General features: G+C 36.7%; 1 protein-coding gene across 2 annotated transcripts in view; it reads left to right on the forward strand.

The window, feature by feature from the left end:
- The first annotated feature begins 6,662 nt into the window (after positions 1-6,662).
- Positions 6,663-19,405, forward strand: part of Dtd (D-aminoacyl-tRNA deacylase) — a 42,804-nt gene continuing 30,061 nt past the window's right edge. Inside the window, exons 1-3 of one of the 2 annotated variants that reach the window (XM_090370786.1) lie at positions 6,663-6,847; positions 8,956-9,046; positions 18,577-18,679. In XM_090370786.1, the coding sequence (XP_090226912.1) occupies positions 6,805-6,847; positions 8,956-9,046; positions 18,577-18,679 (237 nt within the window). In that variant the 5' untranslated portion in view covers positions 6,663-6,804. Of the gene's footprint in view, positions 6,848-8,955; positions 9,051-18,576; positions 18,680-19,405 lie in introns of those variants that run through there. The other variant, XM_090370787.1, reaches the window with a different exon arrangement.

Below are 19,405 nucleotides of genomic sequence, written 5' to 3' on the forward strand. Positions count from 1 at the left end.
ATTCTCGCTCTCTCTTTCAAAACAGTCCGAACACGTGCCGCCACCAGCCAACGCCCATTTACTGTCCAACTTCAAGCTCACAGAACCTACTTTTTATCTTCTTCGTTTATTCATTCAACTGCCGTTTTCTGGAACAACCTTCCTTCATACATACATATTTCCTGAAAATTCCAGTCTACAGAAGTTCAAGTCTAATATCAACAAATATCTTCTTTCTTCTTCTCAACCTCCAACCCATGCACGGTACTAAGTACTACAGGTTCTAATACCTCTCGTGTTTGGAGTTTTCATAAAAAAAAATTCTGTGGCAGCAAATCCCATTCTTCCACCAGCTCAGACAACCAACTGCTAGCCCACCAAGTGGGCAAGCAGTTGGTTGTCGGTCGGCGTGTAATGTGAAATGTGATACCCCACACGTATATTCCATCGGATTTAAGCCTGTGATCGTGCTGGGCACGGCAGTCGTCGCATATATTCAGTTTCAAGATATTACTCCACCAGTCCAGCTTATGTGCAGTAGAATTGTCGTGCATGGATAGAAAATTTGGGCCTATCGTATCCCTAAAGTGTCGCACATAGAGTTCGCAGATCTGCTCTGGGTACCTCTGCGCAGTTACGGTACCCCTATCGAAAACATGAAGATTGGTGTGGCCATTGATCGTAAAACACCGCCTCCACCGTAAGTGGTCCTTTCTCTGTTGTTAGAGGGATGGTACCGCATTCCTCGTAGTCTTCAGATGAAATAACGTCTAGAATCTGTTTGTAGGCGAAATCGGGATTCATCAAAGAACAGAACTGTATCCCATTTGTCAAGGATCCAAATCATACGTTCATGGCACCAGTTTCGACGAGCTCTGTGGTGGTTTGGTGTTAATGCGATACAAACCACTTCAATTGAGCCTTCTTAACACAGTCCAGTTGGAAATGTTTTCATCCGTGGCCCTAACAACTTCACGAGACAATTAATGAGAGGATATCGTAGGGTTCTGTCTTGCTTCTCCAAGCCAGATAGCGGTCTATTCTATTTTGACTTAGCCCTCAGGAGACCTTGGCCAGCTCTTCTTGTAATGGATCTTCTCTCCCGAAACTGCTTCCATAGTGCCGAGACGACAGTGCGTAACACATTATGCAATGTACCACCTCTCTCTGAGATTGCCCAGCTTAAAGTCGTCCAGAGGCCGACTTAAAGAATCTCAAAGAATCATCTAAACGACGATGACGTCTGTGCGGTAGCATAGTGATGTCGTCACCGTCCTCCCCCACAGTGGGTGGAAAAGGCCCGGGTTGAATCCCGTCGATGAAGCGAGGAACCTTTATCATCTTTTTCACTCCGTGGCTGAGTTAGTCGATCTCAGGCGTAGATAGCAAGGTTTTTACCGCCGAATCCCGGGGTTTTCCGTCCAGCAAAGCAGGCAAATCGACCGGAGAACACACGCAATTCACAGACACAATATACACGGGTAGTTGAATTAACAATAATAAATAGTTTAAACGACGATGACTTGCCATCCCGAATCCTGGAGATGCGGTTATCCCACTGAGCAAGCCAAAAAACGGGAATGAAGTGATGTGGTCGCAACCAGTGTTTTTATAGGCATGAATAATTTGTGCTCTGTAGTGTGGTAGATCGATTTCTATTGGATAATAGGCATTTGCATGCCAGGGTGTCAATTAAAACAAATATTCGCCTTAGGCGACACTGTTCGCAATAAAATCTTTAAAAATTATATATTTTTTTTTTCTGTTAATTTTGTCGAGCAGTGTATAAAATATTCTTTATTGAAGAGACAATATGCACACCTGCAATATTCCATTCTTAGCTAGCTTGGCAAAGGGTTTCAGGGATTAAGCATTGATTATAAATAGGTACATACACTGAGTGATCACTGAATTATGATTACTAACTAATACCGTGTTGGACCACCGTTCGTTGAGGCATATGATGCAAGAAAGAAAGCTTATAGAGCATCAGCCAAAAAAAAAAAGAAAAAAACTTCCCATTTCACCCATTCGGTCACTCCAAATGTTTGTCTAGTTCAGCCTTAAATTTATTTAAGCTATCAACTTCCACAACAACGTTCGCGCGGATAATCGCCGCCATTCGCCTAAGCATTTACTCTACTAGATGTTTGAAGACGTCTTTAGGGATCTGCAGCCATGTTGCCTGCAAGGCTTTCCACAGTGTCGGAAGGGTTTACGCCTGCGTCGCAATAAGCCTCACTTCCCGTTCCAAAACATCCACAAGTGTTCTATTAGATTGAGATCAGCAGGGGAACCTGGAGGCCAATCTACCGGCGCCTCTGTAGCCAGGTGGAAAGAAGCAGCAGTGCGTTGCACCCGCTTCTTGATTAGACCGGGGTTCAAGCCCGTCACCACCAAATACGGAGGATGCGGAAAGGTCAGGGAATGACCACTTCATTTCCCGGAGCAATATGGCCTTAGTTGCTAATGCTCCTAAAAACCAAATAACAACAACGAGGCCAATCAAGGTGCGTGGTATCTTTACTGTGCTCTTAGACTGTGCACCACTTGTGCATATTGCAGGGCAACGACACAGCACATTATCTTCTTGGATGATCGCGTTTCTGTCCGGGAAAAAATGCAACATGGTAGGTTGCACTTCGCTTCCTGTAGACCTCACCAGTGTCTGCGTGCACAATAGTAACGATGCACAATATCTGAGCCAACGACTTTTCCTCACTGGGTGAAAAAGGCCTGGGTTAGAATTCCATCAAATATACGAGCAACTGTTATGGGCGTTTTCACTTCCTGGCTGAGTTAGTAGGTCTCAGGAGTAGATAGCAAGGTTTTTTCCCTCGAAAACTAGTTTTTCGTCCAGAAAACAGGAAAATTGACAAGAGAACAGACGCAATTCACAAACATAATACGCTTGGGCAGATGAATGAATAGTCCGGGTGACCATGCTGTGATATTTATTTTATTTTTAGGCCTCACAAGTAAAATTTGGCCCATATGCACCAGGGGCCCTAGTTATTGCCAGAAAAACGTGCCCCATACTAAGCAACCACTGCCTTCTGCCTGGATAGCGGGCACCATGCACGATGAATCCAGGCACTTCTGTTGCTTGCATTGCACATGAAGGCGCCTGTCGGCGTGTTGCACCAGGTATTTGATCTTATTCTATCAGCAGAAAGTCGTTTCCAGTCCTCCAGTACCCAAACAGCATGTTGTTGACATCACATTGAAAATGAAAATGATCAGCAATTCACATTGAAAATGATCAGCAGTGAGGACAGTGTCTCTTTGGTTGTCTGCTGTTAACCCCTTACACCTGAGTTTGCGGCGCATCGTCCATTGTGATATTTTCTTGCCTACCCCGTATTGTATTGCGAAGTCAATCGTCGCACACTGACCTTCTTTTGAGCCTGTACGATGCGCCGCACTCTTCGATCACCACAACCTTGAGAAATCCTTTACGGTTCTACTGCACTTTGTCTGTGTATGGCCCAAGAGAACGTGGATCATATGTTATTTGATTGTCGCTACTATTTTGACTATAGACAAAACTTCAACTTATTGTAGGACACTTCACTAGTTAAAATTAACCTTTATTTGTTCGATCTCATGTATTTAATGCTCTTAATACATTTGCTACACGTGTCTTCAAAAGGAGAGATGAACTTCGATCAGACTCCGATAGACTGTTATTCTTGTGACTCTTTGTACTTCAAGGTAGGTATTATTGTTTAAATTAGAACTACTGTATTTCTACTATCTCTGAAGATTCTTCTTTTTGATCCTTGGAAATGCTACTCCAGTGGATTATCCATTTGGACCTGTATTGTGTAGTGAACTGAGTATAAAAGCGGCTAAGGAAGAAACCCTGGGGTCCGCAACAACTACACTTAAATACTTATTTCTGCAAGCGGGAATTGGTTTGACCGTTCGACACCATTCTTTGTACACCTTAGCTGCAGCTGGCTATGAGCAACCGACAATATGTCCCGTTTCCGATATGGAAGCACCCGATCCAAGAGCTCTCAAAATCATGCCCTTTTGGAACGCCATGATATCTCTATCACTTTGACTTCACGACCAGATGCACATTACCGCTACCACTACCCTAGCGTACTAAGCTGTTCTGCTTTTCATACTGCGAGTTATGCGGTATACTCTATTACTAATGCGATGGTCATAATTTAGTAATCACTGAGTGTCAGCTAGCTCTATAAAACATCATCGAAAAGCGCTAGTCTCATTATACTTATTTCTTCAAAGATGGCTGGCAGAAATGATGAGGAAGATAAGAGTGGGAGCCCGGATATTCCAATTTAAGCAACGTTTATTTTTCTGACCATGCGAGGTGTAGCAATAAAGTTCCTGGCCTGATGCTGTTGTGGCCACATTCGATGAATTTAAAAATAAACAGAAATGGTATGCTGCCGGTAAAACTTCCTGCAACAGCTGGAGGTAGAGAGATTGTACAATAGACTGACAGGTCTCAAGACAATCCTAATTTCCTCGACTGTAATATCACTGGCGATTTGTTTTGAAGTGATATTACTCAACTGTAACATCACTTCAAAACCATCGCCAAGCCCAAAAGGTTTCGTTTACTGAATTCCAAAATCAGGATGATCATCATGTTTTTTTGACAAACACGGTTTGATTTGCTAGAAATTTTACCAGATTGGGGCGGGATTCAGTGCTGCGTTCTACTTACAGGTGCTTCAAAGACTATTGAAGTGCATTTCCTGAGTGAGACCACAATTTCGAGAGAAAGGCAGTTGGTTATCCTTGCATGACAATGTTCCTGCCTGTTCTGCACTTGTTGTGAAGACATTTATGACAAAACAACGCATTTGTACAGATCAACCATCCACCCTATTTCCCGATCTAGAACCAGCGGACTTCTTCCTCTTTCCCACGGTGAAAATTCCCCTCTGAAATTCGATTTCAGGATGTTGAGGACAAATAAAAACGTAACCGCAGAACTGAACATCATCTCATTGGATACCTTCACCAACTCTTTTCAGAAACTTTTACAACGGTGTAATAAGAGCATTTATTCAGGTGGTGATCACTTTGTATAAAAATGTAAAACCATTTTTGAGCTCTTCCACTGTATTCATTGCACCAGTCCAGGAACTTCATTACTACAAGTTGTATTACGTGACTTTCGTTCAACCCCCCCCCCCTCCACTATAATGTAATATTTTGACCAATTCCATATCCCCTGTGCGTCACATAATCTGTGGACAGCCCTATACATACTGGTGTGCAAAATTTAAGGACCAGTCAGATTTTTACTGTAGCTTCTCATAGGGGTGGCCTGGATATGGGAAAAGCATACCGAAGGAACCTCGTGAGGTACAGAAATGATGAAGGAAACAACACCTACACAACAACGGAAATAAAACGATACAGAGGGACTTGATTCAAAAATGGCAACATAGCACTTGCTGCCATGATACAGATGCATCACTGCCAAAGATGGAACAAAAGGAAGAGGTGGTCTTCAGTAGGAGATATGACTATCTCTAATGTCGATGCAGGCTTTGCACTGCCTGTCCATACTTAGAACAATGTTGTTGATAAGTTCTTGCGGTAATATCGTCCATTCCTCTGTCAGCGCCATCTTCAACTGATGAACATTTTCGGGTGGGTGTGGACGTTCCGATAGGCGTCTCCCCAAAGCGTCCCATATGTGTTCGATGGGATTTAGATTGGTTGAATGGGCAGGCCAATCCATGCAAAAATGTCCTCACTTTCCAAAAGCATATCGACAGCTGCAGTGTGATGAGGTATTCCGATATTATCCATAAACACGAACTCGGAGCCAATGGCACCTAGGAACAATCGCACATGGGGAAGGATTACCTCAGTACAGTAGCGTGCACCGGCTACAGTACTGCCTTCCATCATCTGGAGTTGTGTACGTCCAGCAAGGTAACGCCCCCTTGGTAGAGGTGTTCTCGTCTTGGGGGGGCTAGACGAGAACACCTCGACCGCCATATCGATCCCTTTCGGTGATGTTTGCGGGGTCATACCGTCTGCCAACCTCTCACCAGATTAGCTGCTGAGACTGAATCTACTCTCATCAGTAAAGAGTACCTTAAGTAAAGATTTTGTGGTTGTAACCTTTAGAAATAGTGCTGGTCCTTAAGTTTTGCACACCAGTGTATGAAGTTAATATATTTTTATAGCCTTCAAATGCTTTTTTGCATGTGAAGTCCTGGTGCACAATGAAGGTATAATCATTGTCTAAAAAATAATCTTTACTGTGATGAATTTTAGATATACTGTGCAGTAGTAATTTTCGGGAAAGTTGTGAAATATGTGCAATATAATATTCAGTATTTGTTCAAAATCGCTGTTCTACAGCTGGGAGTAACACCAGTAATATAACGAGAAATATACAGTCACAAAAATTTGAAGGCAATACATTTTTATATTATTAAAAATGTTATTAAATATTATTAGATATTTAATAATATTTAATAACATTTTATTAAATATTATTTAATAAAATAATAAAAAAACAAATGTTTCATTAAAAATGACGATTTATAATTTTACAAATGCAATTTATAATCATATAATTATTCCAAAATGTAGAGGGCGTAGTACTTCACTGACGCGAGGCTGTAGAAAACCATTGTATTTTGTTGACTTTTAAAAACGTGCTGGTTGTTGTTTAAAAGTCGTGGAAGTCTCGTTTATGATTAAAACAGCATTTATTATTTCGCACCAGTTCAAGTTCTCTTTTAAAACTATACAGATATTTATTTTTAGAAAATACCACAATTTTTACTCGGATTTTTTTAGTACAAAACAATTATTATGAGAGCCGTTATTCAAAGAGTTAAGAAGGCAAGCGTTGCAGGTTAGTTATATGCGCCGAAACGTTCAGCTCGCTTTCTTGTAATTCCAGTTTTGTAAAGACAATTAAAAATCAAAATGTTTTGTTGTTTGTATCTTTGGTGGCAAAGGATTACCCTTTCTTTAAGGCCTCAATAACGAACTGCAGAGTTTTGCATTCAACATTATATAGTTCTCCGAGCCACCTTGGTATTGTACGTCTGATCAAACTAGGCTATATAACTTTAGCAATTTTATAATAATAATTATTAATTATTATATTAGTCAATTGGTGCAAGGAAACCTGAAGCTTTTGCTGTACCAACAAAAAAAAAAAAAAAAAAAAAAATTCTGAGTTACCCAGAAATAGAGGGGGGGGGGGGAAACAAGTGTCAGAAGTAGCAGAGAATCACCAAGGAAGAGAAGAATGATGATATCCAGCTCAGGACCCTGGGTGTGCCAAGCCCATACTCACCAAATGTGAGCCCCTGATTTTCGTATTATGACTTCTACATTAAGCATTCAGCGATTTATGCAGTTAAGATTGATTAAATAAAGGAAATGAGTAAAAATAAAGGGCAAATCGAATATCGATGGCGATTTTTTTTTTTTTTTTTTTTTTTTTTGGTGAAAAGTTTTAGTTGATTGGAAGATAAAATAGATTTAAAATTAAATATAGTAAAACAAAGTTAATAACTGCTGAGTTATCACAAATTGTTCAAACTAATCCCATTCCAAAAATTGACTTTGTGGAGAAATTTATTTATTAGTATTAGTAATGGCCACATGGTGCAAGGAAGCCTATGGCTTATGCTGCACCAGCCAATCTAAGCCTATCAAAGATTAGTGTTCTGAGCTAATCTAAGCCTATCCAAGATTACTGTTCACAAATAAGGGAAGCAATCAAGAGAAGGGCTAAATGGGTTACACAGTGATAGTCCAACTACTAAAAATTTGGAAAGACAGAGGAACAGTAATTAAGACAAAAACTAATCTTGTGCCAGCCCTTGTTTCCTCAACATCCTTATATGGGGGAAGGGGCTAAGACTGACTCCCACTGAGGTAGATAAAGCAAGAATAAACATCTTAGAAGTTTTGGGAATTAGACTGAATAAGTGAAAACTACCATATAGTTTAAATTTTGGGATTTTATTACCACACTACTTCTGGTGAATGCTAAATATTTATCATATTTAAATAAATATAATATAAACTAACATTTGACAAATAACATTCAATGTTCTCTACCAGAGGCGGATTTAACGCCGGGCGTGCACCCTAGATCCCGACTTCGAAGGGCCCACCCAAAACCCCAACAAATTAGTTGAACATATTAGTTCAAAACTTTATGATTATTATTATGCTATTATTAATTATATTATACATATATTATATTCAAATTTTATTGGAAATAAAACATTAATAGTACATAATATTTTTTATTTATTTAAAAAATTGGTTAATATGTATTTTTATTTTCCCTGTCTCTCTCTGTTTTTTTAAGGGGCCCAATATTTTCTTCTGCGCCCGGGGCCTCAACCGATCTTAATCCGCTCCTGTTCTCTACTTGTCATCTATCAGTATTATCTACTATTCCATGTTTATTTACTTATGCTTTCATAACATAAATTTAGTATTACTGAGAAGCAGTGCAGTAATGATATCCAATTAATGTGTTGATAACCTGAAACTAATGCTGTATATTCATAACAGTTCTACTTATTCATATTGCATGTTGGAGTTTAATTTAAAATTTATTTTCACTGCAAAGCAGGTGTGAAGCATTGACAAATTATTAGGAAAGGCATTTCAACAATTATGCTTATCAGAGAAGAAGTTGCAAGTTGTAGGAATGTATTATATATATATGATCATTATTACTTCATTTTATTATATAAATATATATATCTCCTATTTTTGAATAATCTTTATATAAGCATTTAAAGATCATAATAATTAAAAATGAATATGTAAAAAAATTAAATGCATATTAGGCTTAAAATTTTAGGTATTTATTTAACTTGTCTGTGCTTGTTTATGTTAAATCTGTGAAAAAGTTTTGTTTGTCATGTTCCTCACACATTGTGTTTTGTTATGTGTCATCACAAATTGACTGAACTTTTTTTCTTTTAGTGGATGATGATATTATCAGTTCTATAGGAAGGGGAATTTGTGTTCTGATAGGAATATCCCGTAATGACACTAAGAAAGATATTGAATATATGTAAGTAATTGAGTTAGTATCAAGTGTTTTTTTTTTTTTTTTTTCTAGTCAAGTAACTTTGGATATTTGATTGTAAGTGAACAAGGGTATTCTAAAGGTAACAAGGAAGGAATTTGTGGTGGTATCCACTAAGAATAAGTAACACTAATAAAAAAACTAGTCTTCTCCTTTAAGTGAAGTGTTACTTATTCAAAGTAGTGCAATATCATGGCAACTCGTGAAGGTATTCACAATATGAGATATAACTTAAAACGATGCCGCCTTTGCAAATATTTTGCTAATTTAGAATTGGTTGAGTATTAATGATGCATTTGTACTTAACTTATACATAGGAAGAAATTTATATATTGTAGTGTTTAATTTCTTGCCAATAGAGTCAATATTTAGGTAATGCCAATCTCTAAGTAGGTATGAATACAGAATTTTGATGAAATGAGTTAGATAACTGTAACTATATCCTCTGCTTACACTTAACAGTGACTAGCCATATAGTATTCTTAAGTACAAGAGACAACCAGAGCACACTACATTCCCAGAAGTATCTGGACACTACTATACTTGCTAAGATGTTGAGAATTTTAGAGATTGGGAAAAGTGAACCATACCCACCATCTACATGGCAGGAATGGTAAGTAAAAGAGACTGCATTCATGCTGGACATAAGCAAATCAATGAAATACAGTATAGGAGTTTGTTTAGCTTAGCAATTTTCAGTAGGTAGTAATTAATAGGATGTTATTTTAGCAATCTAACTGTTCGTGCTGTTGCAGCAAAACTGCAGCACTCTATATGCTGATATAACCACAAAATGGAAACATCATAGTGCTAGTATATCAGGGATAATCAGAGGCATGCAGAAGATACTGACAGAAAGAAACTGGCAGGCACTCAGAAGAATGGCATGTAGCCATTAGTCCTCAGTTCCTGTTCTTAAAAATAATTTATGAAGTATAATGAAGAAAACCTATATCTCCCTACACTGTACACCATTTTGGGTATCTGTGTCAAGCAATGGTAAATCATAAAGTATTAATTACCCTTTACTTTATAACTTCAGTGTTAGTGGTAAATGGTGCAAGAAAGCCCTTATAGAGCATTAGCAAAAAAAAAAAAAAAAAAACTACCCACCTCAGCAATCCATCCATTTCAAGGATTTGTCTAAACCTTCCTTGAATTTATTCAAACTACCCACATCCACAACGTAGTTGGAAGTTTGTTTCACCAATCAGCTACCCACTGGCTGAAGGCAAACTTCCACACATCTATCCTGCAACCATCCTTCCTCAATTTGAATTTATGCTCTCTTGTGTGTAGTCTCAGCAAGGGGAGGAAGGCCATTAGTATTGAGCTTGCTCAATCCATTTAAACCTTAAACATCTCAATCAGATCACCTCACAGATGCCATAGTCTCCAGACACTGCAATTTGCAGAACTGAAGCCTCTCTTGGTAAGACCACCCTTTTGTTCCCTTCACCAATCTCATTTCACTTCTCTGCACCCATTTCAGCACACTACGTCCTTTCTAAAATTAGGCCTCCAGACCTGTATACAATACACAAGATGTAGCCTAACCATATCCTTATACAAAGGGATAATCACCTCCTTATCCCAGCCTCAATAAAGAAAACCCTGTTAGCTGCATTCTTGAAGCTGAAGAAAATTGTAGCCAAACAGAGGTTATAAATAATAATAATCCTGAAAATGACCTGGAAACAGAGTAAGAGTCCCCTCAGATTGTAAAAAATGAAAATAATAATAATCATATCATGCTGAACTTAATCCTGCATCTTGGCCATCGAATATTTCTGACAAAATAAGATGCTTTTTAATAGAAAATGAACGGATCAAGGCAAAGATGAGGATGGATGTCGATTTTCTGTTGAGTGGTTTGAAAAAAAAAAAAATACTTGCTAATAGTGAATTTTAGACAGAAATTGGCTGATTTACTCCAAATAAAATACTAAATCTTTGTATTGTTTTCCATGCATTTTATTTGGAACTAATAAAAATACTGGCCTTTTCCTCTTGGAAACATATCTATGCATTCCAAATGACAAAAATTTGTTAAAACACCATGAACACTTTCTAAAATTGAAATCATAGGAAAAGAGTCTAAAAAATTCTGGACTTATTGATGATGCGTTACAAAAAACAAATTTTTTAACAGAGAAAGAAAAATGGAGAATTTTAAAAATTATTCTGGACTCAATATTATTTTGTGAAAAAAATAGTCTTGTATTAAGAGGTTCAAATGAGATAGGAATCCAAAAGCTAGATTATTATTGAACTTATAAGTCATAATATAGAACTAGCAGAACAAATTTCAAATCATCGAAAAGGAACAGTGAGCTATTTATTACATAAAATTCAAGACGAATTTATATATTTAATTGGAAATGAAAATTCAGGCCAGTATTATTTTAAAAATTAAAAAACTAAGTACAGGCAACCCCCGTATAACATAGTACTTCTACAACATGGTTTCACTCTAACATGGTTTGAGAATTGCGGCAATCCTTGCACAGCACGATACTTAAATAACATGGTTTTACTCTAACATGGTTTGAGAGCTGCAGGAAATCTTGCATAACACGGTATTGTTGAGCTTTTGTGCTGGGAAAACCCTGATATTATGTTTGATGTAATTTTCAATGATGTTTTCATTCCTTTTTGTGAATCCCACTGTCAACTCACTAGTTGTTATCGCCTTCATGGTATTTTTCTAAAGCACATTTCTAGATGTCACTACCATAAAACAATAAAAACAATTTGCACTTTCCGGTTTATTGGTTGGTATTTTCTGTTAGTGTAATCAATTATAAACAGGTAGTAAACTCAATCTTATTACATTTGTGATAGTACCCATATCTGGAATTGTGGGTTTTCACGTTATTATGGTGAAATGTGTTTCCCCTTCCTTGAAATATTCAATCATATAAAAAAAAAACATAAATAAATGTTCAGAAACTCATTACTCCATATCTCACTTGTGCGTATCATGTTTGCCACTTGTGTGTGCTGTTCTTTGTTAATTGCTTATCATTTTTACTGTTTTAAATTTTACAACCAAAAAAAGTGTCAATGAACAGAAATGTCAATTAGTATGTACATATTACAGTATGTATTAAGCTATGTATGTAAGCATAAATTTATTTTTATTTTGCTAACTGGAAAATATTCTTTCGATTTTCACATATCATTTAAGGGGGTCACTGTATTTTGTTGGGAGATCCCTGGGTTGAGTTCTGTGCTATTAAACTTGTGCTTGTTTGTGAACATAAAGAATTGTGACTTCAAAACATGCAGTTCATAACTTTTAAAGAGAGCAGAAGGTACCCAAAATCTAGATGCTGTAGAAGAGATTGTGCTTAGCAGGGATTAAGAGGAAGAAAATTGAATGAACGTACATTATCTCACATATAAGTATCACAGTTTGTAGGGTAAGACGTTTGTTCGGTTATTATTATTTAAGTTACTACTATTATAAAAATAAAGTTAAAATATTAAGTTATTACTACTATAAAAATTAAATTTCCAATAGTTATAAAAAAAATGACGTATTTTTGTTAGCTTTTGGAACGTAACCTCCCTTTTTGTACTGGTTCTTAGTCCCGTGTAACATGGTTTTGCATTTCATGAGATTTTGTAGGAACCAAACTACAGCAGGCCCCCGTTATAACGCGGTTCGCTTTACGCTGATTCGCTATAACGCTGTTCTTATATTATAACCCGTATCTGACTATAACGCTGTCACAGATCACTATAACGCTCTTTTACAGATTACATTTTTGACATATTAACGAAATTGTTTCATTTGATGGAGTCGATGGCTTGAAAATGAATAGCAAAACAGCATTAAAACGTTTCCCACGCCGACTTGAGAAATTTTCCCACGCTCAGTAAAATTTTCTCGCACGCTAATTTAGTTTCAGTACAGTGACTTGTAACGTAGTTCCGCGATCAACATTTTAAAAAATGATCAAGTATATTGCTTGTAATATTTGCGTTATATGCATTTATCCGAAGTCTAGTCATCACTCAGTACAGTACTGTATTAGACATCGTGCGTAACGGAAAGTTTACTTGAACATTGTATCGTAATTAATTCAACCAACGCAGTTACATTTTCGAAGAGCTAATAATGACTGATAGGAATGAAAAAGCAACAACGTCTGGGCGCAGTACGAAGACTATAAATGTAAGAAAAAGACTGAATTTGAAAAGTAAATTAGACGTTTTGAAGCGAATCGATTCCGGTCAACGACAAACGGATGTGTGCCATAATTTAGGACTTGCAACTTTAACTGTAAGAACAATTATAAAAAAATAAAGAATTAATTTTTGCAGCGGGAAAGATAGCTGTTCCACTGCAAGCAACTAGGACTAGGCCGGCTATTAGGATTGAAATGGAAAGACTTTAATTTTATTGAAGATAATATTCCAATGCAGAATTCAGTTAAGTTAAATATTAAAAAGAGAGAGAAAGAGATTAGCCAATATGATGATCTGAAGAAAACTCGCCTAAAAAAAAAAAAAAAAAAGTGGAACCATTTAAAACTGGTAAGGGCTAGTTGAATAGATTTAAAATCCAGGGAGAAGCCGCAAGTGCAGATCAAGGAGCCGAAACTTTCAAAAAAGAACTTTTGTTAAAATTATTGAAGAGGGGTATTATATGTGTTATACTTCTCAACAAGTTTTTAACATAGCTGAAGCAGGACTTTTGTGGAAACGAATGCCTAAAAGAAGTTTCATATTGAAAGAAGAAAAAAACATGCCAGGTTTCAAAGCGGTGAAGGATCGGTTGACTTTATTGTTGGTTTTAACGCTGCGGGGGATTTAAAATTAATACCCCTTTTAGTTTATTTGGAAGAGGGCCAAAGTTCAACTCAAAATCCACACATTTTTCATGATTAAATTCATCAATTAAATTAAATTCATTATTTTAATTGGAATTTTAAATTTACTTTTGATACGCAAGTAGTTACCACATAATTATACGTATGCAATGCAGAATATTTTATATGTGCAAATATTTGAATATTAAATATTTTGACCAACATTTGTGCATCTTTTCATTACTGTTTATTATTCATTAGGAAATATCCTATGGCACTGACCGCAGCTCATAAATACATATGTTACCTTATGGGAAAGCGGCGCTCGCTTAGCGCGGATTCACTTAGCGCTCTGTTTTTCCGGAACGAATGATCAGCGTTAAGCGGGGGTCACCTGTACTGTGTTATATGAGGATTACCTGTACTGTACTTCTTGTTAATTGATTGCACACCCGATTTATCACATCATGAACAAATGTCCCAAATAATTAGACATGTGCAAATTATTGACAGAAAAATATCAATAGAAGAGAGTTTCATTGATTTTATAGAAAATAAAGAAAGGGCTGCCATTGAATTGGTGACAGAAATTCTTACCAAATTACAAAAGGATGGACTTGACATTAAAAATGTAAGGGGACAGGGATACGATAATGGGGCCAGTATGGAGGTAAAATATAAGGGCGTACAGGCAATAATTAAAAAAAAGAATTTGTCATGTTTGTACCATGTTCAGCACATGGTCTTAATTTAGCTGGTGTACATGCAGTGTTAATAACACCTAGGATGATAAGTTTTTTTGGCGTTGTTCAAAAAACATTACCTTTTTTCTGGTTCCACTAGTCGCTGGGAAATTTTAATGAATACTTTGAAGATTTCACTTAAAGGACATACAGAGACAAGATGGTCATCCAAAGAACAAGCTATAAAATCTTTATTCTTACAAATAACAAAAGTTCATTTAGTCTTAATTAATAGTGAAGATACGTCTGCAAATGCAGAACTATCAGTATTGCTTAAAGTCTGCTTTTACAAATAAACTATCCATTTTTATGAAGATTGACTATATGGAATAAAATTCTTCATAATATTGACTGCGTAAATAAAGCAATGCAAGCTACAAAGCTTTGCATACACAACTCTTCCAAATTAATAGGTGGATTGATAAAAAATCTCCAAGAAATACAGGAAAGTGAATTTCGAGATATTTTCAGATATGCTGCTAGAAGTAAAAGAAATGGATATACCAGCTACATTTCCAGATGAAAGAAGAAGAAAGAAAAAAAGAATGACACTTTACAAACCTTCATATAATTTAAATTTATCTGCCAAACAACAATTTTGTATTGAAATTAAATATGTTTTGGATGTTCTTATGAATGGCTTAAGCACTAGATATCAAAAACTCAATACTATTTCTTCAGATTTTAATTTTATATTTGGAATTTCATTTGCATTAATTAATAAATTCAACTTGCAGAAGGCTGCTTCCGACCTTGCATTCAAATACAGCAAAGATTTAAATGCATCAGATATTTCAACAAATATTTGAAAAATATGATTTTTTCACAACAAGCTACTGTAACAGTAGCTTCATAAGGTCCTTCAAAGTGAGAAAAATTCAATTAAAATAATACACCTTCATCACACATTTTTAGTTTATGTTATCGTGTTGAAAGTACTATATTTCACAATATTTTGTTTGTATGATTTTATGTTAGATAAACATAAACTGTCTGGTTTTTAATTTCTTTGTTTATATAGAAATAAATTCTGTGTAGACATAAACAAATATTTGTAGGGTTTTTTTTCTTTGATTTTTTTTTGTTATATTTATTGTATTATTTAAATTATTTTATTAATAAATATATGCAAATTGTATACCGTTGCAATAGTAATTTTTATAAATTCATAAAGGTTGACTACCTGCATATAATGTGGGCGTACTTATAACACTTATTATTACATAGGATTGCCTAGTTCCGGCTCTGGTCTATTGAATGCTGTTTAGCCAAACTCTCACGTAGAGATAGATTGCAATGTGGCAGAAAGCCATGCATGAAATAATCATTCAAGGTGATCCCCAATGTGATGAAGCTATCACAGTGTATAGCATTAGCATTAGTAGAGGCATACAATGCAAGAAAGCAAGCTTATGCAGCATCAGCCAAAAAAAAAAAAAAAACGACCTCCAATTTCACCCATCCATTCATTCCAAATGGCTCTCCAGCTCAGCCTTAAATTTATTTCAGCTATTAGCTTCCACAACAAAAGATGGAAGCCTGTTCCACCAATCAACTACCCGCTGGCTAAAGGCAAATTTTCGCACATCTATTCTACAACTGTCTTTCATCAATTTGAAACTGTGCCCCCTCAGGTTCTTAGTCTGAGGAAGAGGAAGAATCCCATCAGCATTCAGCTTGCTCAATCCATTCAAGGCCTTATACACCTCAGTCAGATCACCTCGCAGGTGTCTACTCTCTGGGCGTTGCAATTTGCAAGAACTTAAGCCTTTCTTGTTGCCCTTCTTTGTACTCGTTCTAGCAACTCTACATCCTTCCTAAAATGAAGGATGTAGAGTTGCTAGAGGTCGAAGGCCTCATTGTAAAATGAGGCCTCCAGATCTGTACACAGTAATCTAGGTGTGGCTTGACCATTGCCTTGATAAACGGGATAATCACCTCCCTGTCTCTGCTAGCAAAATTCCTATATATCATTGACAAGCCTCCATGACCTGCCTTGCAGCCTGTCTGCACTGTCATCCAACTTCATATTTGACTGCACAATTACCCCCAGGTCTTTTTCACCTTCCACTTCCCTGAGTGTAGTACCACAGAGTTGGTACGTTTCTCTTCGGTTATTACTACTCATATGCAGTACTTTGCATTTGTCAATGTTAAATTTCAGTTGCCACTTCTCAGCCCATTTGCCCAACTTATCTAGATCCAGTTGAAGTAGCATATTGTCTTTACTGTTGTTAACAACCCTGCCAACCTTTGTATCGTCTGCAGACTTGGACATTAAACCTGATATACCTTCATCAATATCATTGATAAATATACAAAACAACAATAGGCCCAACACCGAACCCTGGGGAACTCCACTAATAACATTTGTCCACGAAGAGCAGTGTCCATTGATTACCACTTTCTGTTATCTCCCACTCAACCATCCCTTTATCCATTGTAGCAACTTACCCTTAATGCCATACCTCTCCAATTTGTACAACAGTCTTCCATGTGCAACAGTATCGAAAGCTTTCCTGAAATCCACGCATATGATATCAAAATTATTTTTGGCATTCAGTTCCTTTGTGACCACATCATAGTATCCAATCAAATTGGTCAGACAAGACCTCCCTTTAACAAACCCACGCTGTATATTAACTATTACTGCAGTCTTGTCTAGATGATCCTGCAATGCTTAACCAGTGATTCCATTATTTTCCCTGGAACACAAGTTAAACTAACAGGTCTGTAGTTACTTGTGTCACCTTTTGAACCCCCTTTGTGAATCGATGATACATTTGCACACCTCCAGTCCATGAGGACCTCTCCTGAGTCTAAGGAAGCTCTCATAATTATGGCTAAGGGTTTGCTTACTTCCTTTGCTGCCTCCTTTAATATAACTGGATAGATCCCGTCCACCCCAGGTGCCTTCCTTATGTTTAACTTCAACAATTTCTCCTCCACTTTGCTCTCAGTTATTACAAAAATCACTTAGCTGCCTATTAGCGTTTGATAAACTTCTGGCACTCCCCTCATTGAATGACTCCTTATGTGTGAATGTAGATGCAAAATACTCATTCAGTTTATCAGCTACCTGAGCATGATCATCAATAGTCAACCCATCTATGTTAAGTGGTCCAATCTGATTCATTCCTTTTCCTTCTAGAGTTTACATAAGTAAAGAACTTTTTGCTATTTTTCTTTTCATCCTTTGCCAAATATTTTTTGTAATCTGCCTTCGCCTGCCTAACCTCCTTTGTGACTTGATTACAGATAAGTTTATACCTGCCATAGACTTCTGTGTCACCCGATACTTTATATGCATCCCATACATTCTTCTTCTCTGCCACGAGCCTCATTAATTCATCTGACATCCATTTAGGCCTAAACGTTGAACAGTATTTCTTAGTTGGAATGAAAAGCCTAGTATCCTCCAAAATTAAGTCTCTGAAGGCTTCCCATTTAAACTTCAACATTGGTAACATCATCAGTTGATCCCACTGTACAGAATTTAAAAACTGTGAGACCTCTGTAGTCACTTTTACGAAAGCAAAAGCCCTTCCCTTTAACTTTGATGGTAGTTACATCTTTAAGTAATTCCCACATAAATCATTGTGATCACTGTCACCCAGTGGTTCCTTTATCTGCAAATTCTTAATGCATGAATAATCACTGCTGATAATCAGATTAAGAGTATTACTCCCTCTGGTTGCTTCTCAAACATGTTGCTGTAGAAAACAGTCATCCAACAAATCCACAAAAGTCTTGCTAGTCAATATCTGCAAAGTTAAAATCCCCCATTATAAGACATTCTGATTTACTGGCCCACTATTTCTCTGCACAATTGCTCATTATACTCATCAGATTCATTAGGCCTATAGCATGATTAATATTGCATTGTAAGAATGGGCATCTGATATATCATAAATATTTTACTGAAAATTTTCTTTGTTATAAAATTCTTTAGGGTTAGAAAACTGCTTTCCCTGAGAATATTTGAAGATGAAAATGGAAAAAGGTGGAATCAAAGTGTAAAGGATAAGCAGTATGAAATTCTATGTGTAAGCCAGGTAAGAAGTTATACACCTTTCAGAGATCTGTAAACGTAATGTTAAATATCCATTTAGAATCTTTCTTTCAGATGTGTTGTACTTGTGTTGAAGGAGCTAAGTTTCATATTTGTTTTAAGGATAAATGAATTTACACCAATTTAAGCTGGGAACTATATATATTTCTGCTGCTCACCTGTAATTGTAATCTTTGCTGCTCACCTGTAATCTCTCTTACAGTAAAGACCTGTCTCTACTCTAAATGAATAGATACATATATAACAAATGACTAATGCCATGAAATTTCCATTGGCTTGATCACAGAAAATTTGAAGCACTGATCAATGCCTTAATCTGAAAAGAATGAACAACTTATCTGATAAAGCTGCACCTGAACTAGAAAATCTTGAAATTGTTTCAGTTTTTGAGAGATGTGTTATACATCCTTTCCAGTAACATGTATGTGGCTATATATCTGAAGGCTAGCCCTACTACAAGATGGCTCCTGCTTCTAAATTAAATTCTTCTGAGGGTATCTACAACTTTGAACCATGAGGTAATCAAATTGCAGGAAGTTATAATGACAACTAAAACTCCTACAGTCAAAATGCCAAATGGATCAAAGTAGTGGCAGTAATGGTATATGATGCAAGAAAGCAAGCTTATATAGCATCAGCGAAAAAAAAAAAAAAAAACACACAGTTTATCCATCAGTACCCTCCAAGAATTTGTCTAGTTCTCCCTTTA

This window comes from Mastigoproctus giganteus, chromosome 3, assembly GCF_048544385.1.
Source record: "Mastigoproctus giganteus isolate SK-2022 chromosome 3, ASM4854438v1, whole genome shotgun sequence".
In the NCBI taxonomy this organism is placed as follows: Eukaryota; Metazoa; Arthropoda; class Arachnida; order Uropygi; family Thelyphonidae; genus Mastigoproctus; species Mastigoproctus giganteus.